Here is an 8,185-nt window from a genome sequence, read left to right as displayed (position 1 = left end):
GGGCTCGGTTTGCCTGTTGCAGAGCTAAACCGTGCGCGACTCGGGTAAAGGGCCTTAAATTCACAGCTTCTGGGGTTTCTGTATGAAATCAGAGACAGGAAAAGGAGGAGAAATCATAAATGCTGGTCTGGGTGCTTGAGAGTCAATATTTTTTTTGGAATGCCTGTTCACACTCCTGGTGCTTGCTTGACCTCATCAAGCAGGTCAAGAGGGGATATTTATTAACACTTAAAACCTCGTAGCACAAGTGCTGCTCTGCAGTGTAAACCATTGTGGCAGAACTGGATATCTAGGGTCAGGGTAAAGTGGAATTTTAGTCTGATTCCAGGAAACAAACCTGATTAACCCATCGATTTACTTCCTTGCTGCTGTTTGGCATTCTCACAGTGAACATCTTTCCACCATAGAAAAAGACACCAACGGAGATGCTTTGTGGGTTTGGTGTTATCCGTCTGTAACAGCTGAACTGAGGAGTCTCTTGCTGCGGAAGTGCTGCCTTACAGATGAAAACAAATTGCTTCACACCTTTGTATTTGGCCAGTATAAAAGGTCGTGGTTCTACATCACAACTGTGGAAGTTCAAGATTCTCCAGCCTTGAAAAAGGTAGGACTCGGCCAGTGGGTTTTTCAGTAGAGTGCAGGGAAGGCTTCTGCAGAGCTTCCTCTGGCAGTTTAAATAGTGTTTGCTATGAGGAAGGGAAGGTATTTGGGGTTTTGTGCGCTCACAAATGCAGTTTTTACCCAGCTAACTAGTCCACCTGTTTCAATTTTCACCCAGACATGGATGGAATTGCGGATACTCATTACCCAGTATAGATTCTTTGTATTAAAATGATAATGCTGTTTCATGCCATTGTTTCTAGTTCCTTTGTGATTCAAGTTCAGCAATTTTTTCTTTTTTAAGAAGAAAAACCCAAACAAAAATCTTCTACAAAGGGTCTTTCATACTGTCCAAAAATCTTGTTTGTATAGAACGACATCGGGCGCTTTATTCAAAAGGTTGAGTTATACAGGTACTTTCTTTGCCACTGCATTGATAACTGGAAGACTACAAATATGCTTTTAAGTTCTATACTTTCCCTGTTATGAAGGATCATTAAATTGTTAAGTTTATTCAGTATTCATATTTCATGCTATATTGTTAAGTAGAAGAACAGCACAGTAATTTTGCTTGCCCACAGCACAATGTTGCTTGCCTTTCCTCACTCCAAGCTTACATCTCCTATGAACCTTAAAGATGTAAAAGAACTTAATAAAATAACATGTCCCAGTAGGAGATGCTATTTAAGGAAGACAAATGAGCCTGGTCAGTGTCTGCAGGCTTTTAGCCTCACACTGTCCCAGCCCAGAATCAGTGGATTAAGGAAGTTCAGGGGTGTTCCTGTTCGTGGGCCTGCTGTCCGTGATTTCTTTTTTCCCAGTCTCTTTCTAAATGTGTTGATGCTGTCTGCCTCCACAGCCTCCTTTGGCAACAAATTCAGGAAGTTCCCTGCTTGCTGTGGGGAAGAGAAATGTCTTTCTCTCTTCAAAATAATCTTACGAGATTAAAGGAAAGCAACTCTTAGAGAGCAGATTAAGCAAAAGATCTTATGTACTAGAGCTGACTCAGTGGAAATGAGTCACATCATAAATCCATTAACCAGGCCTTTTCTGCAGTTAGTGACTTGGATCTGGTGCCACTGCTCACTTTTGGGTTTTAATTGAAACGCCTTGGCAGAGTACTGCAGTAAGCTCAAGAATGTGAGAAGGACTGTTCGTATGGGGTCATTAAATAAGCTCTGTGGTTTTATGTGCATGTTTTTTACCCAGGTGACCCACTTCTCCATTGTTCTGACGGCCAAAGACTTCAACCCAGAGAAATATGCAGCCTTCACTAGGATACTGTGTAGGTCTGTATAAAAGCTGTTGTGGGGTACTGCTGTGTGCATGTTGAGGTCTTGCCAAAGCAACAGATTAAATTGCATTGTGTTGGGTTTGCATTTGGTCTAACAATCTGCTGGAAACTCAGTCCTGAACCTAACTATATAAATCCTTGATCTGAGCTTATCTTGAGTTCATGCAGTAAGTGTTGGGTGAATGTCAGATGCCCAATAGGCTTTAATGTGTCTTCTGCAGCCACCCACCACCACCCACCTACTAGTTTTCTCTAAGAACATCCTTTTACAAAGTATAAACTGTTGGGAAGAGGTCACTGTGTAGTCAAAGGTCACCATGTATATGGTGGGCAGCTTGCATCCTTCCACAGCAGCTCTACTGAAGATGTTTCTTGTAGCTCCGCTGACTTCCTGGAGGTCAGACTGCACCCAGAGATGTTTTTGCTTTTCCTCTAGGAAAATGAGAGCTCTCTGCCCCTCAAGGTCTGTGTCTCTGTCTTCTCCCTTCTTCCAACCAGGCTTCCCTCTTCTTCCCTTGTCTCCTTTACTCTCCTCCACGTCCCCATTCGCATGATCTCTCCCTGCATCTTTTCTTTTCCTTCAGTTCCCAGACTAGTTGGGTCCTGGCTCTTGCCTGGGATTTTGCAACTAATTGGATACAGTTGTGAGGTTATTGTATGTATTGGGAATGCTGTCACGCTTACCAGTTCTGTAGGGTGGTTGGTTTTCACTGATACATGAAACACTCAGATTCGTTGTGGATCACATTAATGCTTCTTTTCAAATCCAGGATGGATTCCTCTAAATATGATAACTGAATTTCAAAAGTGACATAGCTTTGTGTTATAGCTAATCAGGAAAACACATAGCTGAGCGCTTCGGTGCTATTCCTGAAATACCTTAACGTGTAAATTAGGTTATGGTGTTTCTCCGCTGTCTGTAAGACAGCTAAAAGCACGTGGGGCTTGTTGGTGTGTGGTTGTTTTGTGTTGGTTTTGTTTTGTTTTAAATTAGTATCAAGGACATGTTTATATTTTTCTTTCATCATTTAACAAAGAGCACAGAAGAATGTCTAATGATAAAAATGGGAAGAATATAAAACTTAACTGGTCACATGGTGTGCATGTAGTAACAGGAGTTAGTGTGGTAGTTGCTTTTTCATGAAGCAGGAACATTCCAAGTCTGCAAAGAATCCTTAGTCTGGACACCTGCTTACTCCTTTGTCCTATTTCTATGTTGGTAGATGTTGGTTCTTCTACCAAACAGAAACTCAAATCAAAATACAGGGAAGTTTTTTGTCCTAAAACACAGATGTGGTTTTGGGTGCATGTTGTAAGACTTCTAGTTTCGTATTTAAAACCTCAACGGGTGTCCAGAGTAAGAATTCTTGGCAATAACATTGTTATTTGTAATACTGTGGTTTGATTTTTGTATTCATATATCTGCTGGTGCTGGTTGCAGTCAGAACACCAGACTCTCTTCTTTTCACACAGAATCTACTTGAAGCACGGAAGTCCAGTTAAGATGATGGAGAGTTACATTGCAGTCCTTACAAAGGGCATCTGCCAAAGTGAGGAAAATGGCTCTTTCCTCAGCAAGGATTTTGATGCTCGGAAGGCTTATCTTGCTGGTTCCATCAAAGGTTAATTGATACCCAAAGTCTCTCTTCTGATTTCTTTTGTACAGTGTAAAACACAATCCAGTTTTCATGTGCATTTCAAGTAAATAGTGTTAACAGTATTATCTGTGCTGTTGTTATTAAGCTTCTTCCAAAAAAACCCAAATGATAGTATCAGCATGTGTATCTTCAATAAAATATTTTTCCCTCTTTTCTAGATATAGTATCTCAGTTTGGAATGGAAACAGTTATCTTGTATACAGCACTGATGTTAAAGAAGAGAATTGTAGTGTACCATCCTAGAATAGAAGCTATTCAGGAGTTTACCAGGTACTTTATCAATCCCTACCCACCCCCAAAAGTCCAACAAAGCTGAACCTTCTTTGACATAAATGCCCATATTTTAGGGAGAAAAGCTTTCTTAAACCTCTTTATTGGAATCCTGATAAATCCCTCTTAAGGATTTAGCCACGTGTTTGTCAACTGTAGAATGAGCAATAAGCTCTGCTTGCACTGATAGTAGAAATCTTTGTAGTGTATCTGCATGCCAAATGAGACCTAACCAGACTAGTTCTTTCTTATGACGTGCATTAATACTGTGAAACTTTTATTCATGTAAGTATCTACTGTGTGTCAAATGCCAATCTAATTTCCCCAGGACTTTGCCAGCTTTAGTGTGGCATCGGCAAGACTGGTCAATTCTTCATTCATATGTGCATCTAAATGAGGAGGAAGTGGAAGCCTTAAAAGCCTGCACAGGTGGGGATAATCTATTTAGCAAAAAATAAAACTTAATGCAGTTTCTGTTTCTGCAAGTTCTTGCACCAGTGCTCTTTGGGTGGGGAAATATAGTTACTTTGCTATTAACACTTGTTCCAAATTAAACATCATCATTTTCTTTAGGAAAGGCAAATGGACTAAGCAGGTATGTTAGAAGATGAGTAGTTAATCTGGTGTTTCTTGTTGGATCCGCATCAGTCCACTCCTAATCACAGGTGCAAAGCAGCTTTGAGACTTTCTGATGTTGTGATCAGAGGGATTGAATGTCTCACTGCTGTACAGAAGCAGCTCGCCTTAGATAAGCTACTTTTCTACCCAGCTTCTATACAGAGCCAGTAACTGAATTTTAGGATTTTTCTTCCCTTTCCCCCCACCCAGTTCCTAACTCTGAAGTTCCAAATTTTTACTCTGATTGCTGCCAGTGAAGTGTCTGGCTCCTACTCACGGGTAGAATTGACCAGCTCTGTAGGAGTTTGATCTGTGTGACACATTGCTGTGTGTGCATAGTACTTACCACATAATCCAGGAAGAGGCCCTTGGTGTGTGCAAAGCATGACACATAATGTGACAATTAAGAGGCTTCTCTACACAGAATAATGGGCAAGAAGACTACTCATCTTCAGTATTTCTGCTGCATTACCAACAGTGCTTGTTTCAGCTCTTGAAACATCTTCCACAGAGAAAAGCTGCTCTAGGTTTGCTCCCCTGGCATGCTATAAATAAGAAAATCTGCTGGTTTTATTCCTTCCAATCTAATACTGATTTAGAGACAAGGAGCTCCAGAGTGGAGATTTCTCTTAAAGAGGAACTTCAGTGGCTTTTTCATTTGCAAATGAGTAATTTTAGTAGCAGGGTAGGAAGAGAGTTTAAAATGTCAAATCAATAACTTTTTTTATATTGCAGCTAGTGTTAGTTCAAGGCAATTTTGGAAGCTGATTTTTAAGCTTCTGCTGGACATGCTTGTTAAATGACTGATAATGTGAAGAGAGCAACCTCCTGGTTCAAAAAGTGTTGTGTCAAATACTCTCAGGACAGACTTTAGGACTGTGGTTTTCTGCAGTATCTTGGGTTTGGGTTTGTTTGTGAAGATCCTAATCTTGCCAAAATTCTGCTCTCTAGGTTACATTGCTGGGTTCACAGATTCTGAAGTGAACAGTAGACCGGACCTCTACGATGTGTATGTGAATCTGGCAGATAGCGAGATCACCATTTCCCCTGTAGTAAAAGGTTGGTTGCTTTTTATAGTTTAGATTTAGAGGCCTTTTATTCCAGAGTTGATAGTAATTGCTTAATCTCACTGCAGGACAAGCAGTCTTGATCCTTCTTCCATCCAGGTTCTGAAAAGTCAATATGTAAGTTCTGTCTTTCAGTTTTATTGACACCCTGGAAGACTGGTGAAGGTTGGAGTTTGGAAAGACATTCTTTGTCTTCCAACAAATGTACAGTTGAGATTTCAGAACATCCATGGTAAACAGTTACATGGAGGAGACATTGAGCTGAGTACAGAGATATAACCTAAGGTTTTAGAATAACACTGTATTAAATACTTGGAGATTGGGGATGATTTGAAAGCAAAACTTGTATGTTGCTTGTCATCCTGCTGGTCCTCATCATCTGCTTAGGGCCACTTTAGACGTAGACAACTTGTCTGTGCTGGCATAGCTGCTGATACATCAGTTACTGCCTTTACTGTTAGATTTCAAACATCAGTCATGAAGAGGACTCCTTATTTTGGCTTGTTACTTATATGCATTTCTAGATAGCACAGAAATGGTGATTTTGTATAAATGTGTGCTTTGTTATTTTCCTTACTCAGAGGCAATGACGATGGGAAAACTTCACAAAGAAATTGGACAACTAATTGTTCAGTCTGCAGAAGACCCAGAAAAGTCAGACAGTCAAGTCATTAAGGTTAATATTTGATTTTTAAACCTAGTTAAGTTACTGCCATTGCTAAATTTTGGTGAAAGGAGGCAGATTGTCCCTGAGAATCAATTTCTCCTACCCTCTGCCTTTGTACAAATGAGCATTTTTATGCTGCTTCATGTAAGTTCTTAAGGATGACTTGCTATATGTTATCTCTTGGATAACTACATTGCTGAAGAAACTTCAGCAATTGTATTTTTATAAGACTTCCATTAAAATTAGATTCCCAGGTTTGTCCTACAAAGCATGTATTTTGCTCAGTACCTTGCTAATAGCATTGTCAATACCTTTGAAAAAGTCCTACTGAGATACAGCTTCTCAGCTGTAAAGCCTGATTTTTATGATACATCCAATATCTAATAGATTATTAGACATTCACAACTGAGTAGCTTAATCAAAAGAGCTCAGTTAGACCAGAGAGAGGAGCCTGCAGAGAGGCTGTGCTCCCTTTATTCAGCATCACACACAGAGCTGTTGCAAGTTTGCCTTAAAATAAATGGGCTCTGTGTTTAAAATTCACTGTTTATTTATCTATCATTATTTTCTTTTTAATCTGTATTGATTTTATTGAGGTTTTGGTTTTTAAGAAGTGTATGTTAAAACATTAGAATTCCTAACACCATTGCTTGTTTTTCTGCTTTTCAAGGATATTTCTCTGAAGACGAAAGAAATCCTGGCTACTTTAGCCTCACTTACTGAAGCTTCTGATGGTAATGAAAAACCAACACTGAACTCTGAGGCTCTGAAACAAAAGCGATTTCCACCAGCTACTGAAAACTTCCTTTTTCATCTAGCAGCTGCTGAACAAATGCTCAAAATCTGATTTTTGCTGTGCTGCAGTCTTATGGACCAATTCTAAAATACTTTGCCATACAGATAGGTATACCTGATATTTTATATGGAAAAACTAAAGGTGTAAGAGTGAAGTCAGATTTACCATGATAATGCAAAATATTGGAGCTTGACTGGGAACATATGGAGGCATATTCCTGGTGGTGTTCTCTTTCCCAAGTATAATTTTGTATATATGGCTCCTGTATTCCGTATCAGAACATGAGTGTATATACAAGTGACATGGGCCTGTGTGTCCAGGCTGTGCCAGACATGATTATAGTGGCTGTTTGTCCTGCAGGTTTCAGATGTCAGACAGCTCTGACTCCTCTTCCTGGGGTCTGGAACACAGGCTGCAGGTGTAAAACCAGTGCAGTTTGGGTGTGCTGGTCTCTGCACAGTGATACATTGAGCGTGCAGTTGGTCCAAGTGTTCATTCTGGGCTTCCAGGTATGTAAGCCTGTCAGATTCTGCTCTTTCTCTGGACTGCCTGGTAACCTGGAAATCCCAAATAAATGGATGAGTTCTCTTGTTTCTACTTGAAAGTGTCTAGGTGTAAAAAAGGATGCTTGGGAAAATCTGATCTGGTTGCTTTAGTATATAAAGGAAGAGGTATTTTAAAGCTCAGGTGGGAGTCGTGCACCTCTTTAAAACTCTTGCCTTAGAGTTTTTCCTCCCTTTCAGTCTGTCTCATGCTTCTAATGGAGAGAAAAAGAGGACAGGATGACTGTATTTAACATGGGACTTCCTTGGGGGGGTCACAGACAAGCACAGCTTTACAGCTGGAGTCATGCAAGAAGTTGGTGTTCTCAGCTGAGAAGATACCTGGCCGCTCATCCCTGATCCATTTGACAGAAAGCCAGATGAGCTGAAGCCTCATGGACTAGTGATGTTCAAATGGCCAGGTACCACGAGTAGAACATCAGACTGCTTGAGCTGTAACACAGGTACTATCTGATGGTGCTTTGTGTAGACTAAATCCAGATGGAAACTTCGGAAGTAATAGTGAAAACTGGAAAATAGTTCAGAGGGAATTAGAATTTGCCTACTTGTTTGGTTGCATAGCCATAACTCCAGAGATTTTTATTGTTCTTTCATTGAGCAGCCTGAAACTAACTGTTTTGTAATCTTCTGAGAACAACTTAGAGCCTTTGTA

At 40.2% G+C, this 8,185-nt stretch overlaps 1 protein-coding gene across 1 annotated transcript; it reads left to right on the top strand.

The window, feature by feature from the left end:
- Positions 1-407: 407 nt before the first annotated feature.
- On the top strand, positions 408-7,134 carry FAM45A (family with sequence similarity 45, member A; the record flags this gene model as incomplete). The annotated part of the gene is made up of 8 exons (XM_010020196.1): positions 408-604; positions 1,810-1,889; positions 3,368-3,516; positions 3,711-3,822; positions 4,151-4,251; positions 5,392-5,499; positions 6,089-6,183; positions 6,845-7,134. Coding segments are annotated over 8 exons (1,019 nt in total), but the record flags the coding sequence as incomplete, so codon positions are not given.
- Positions 7,135-8,185: the final 1,051 nt, after the last annotated feature.

The sequence above is a fragment of the Nestor notabilis genome, unplaced genomic scaffold, assembly GCF_000696875.1.
Source record: "Nestor notabilis isolate BGI_N333 unplaced genomic scaffold, ASM69687v1 scaffold22028, whole genome shotgun sequence".
Taxonomy (NCBI): Eukaryota; Metazoa; Chordata; class Aves; order Psittaciformes; family Psittacidae; genus Nestor; species Nestor notabilis.
Note: the sequence above shows the minus strand (reverse complement) of the source record. Positions and strands in the feature narration are given on the sequence as shown.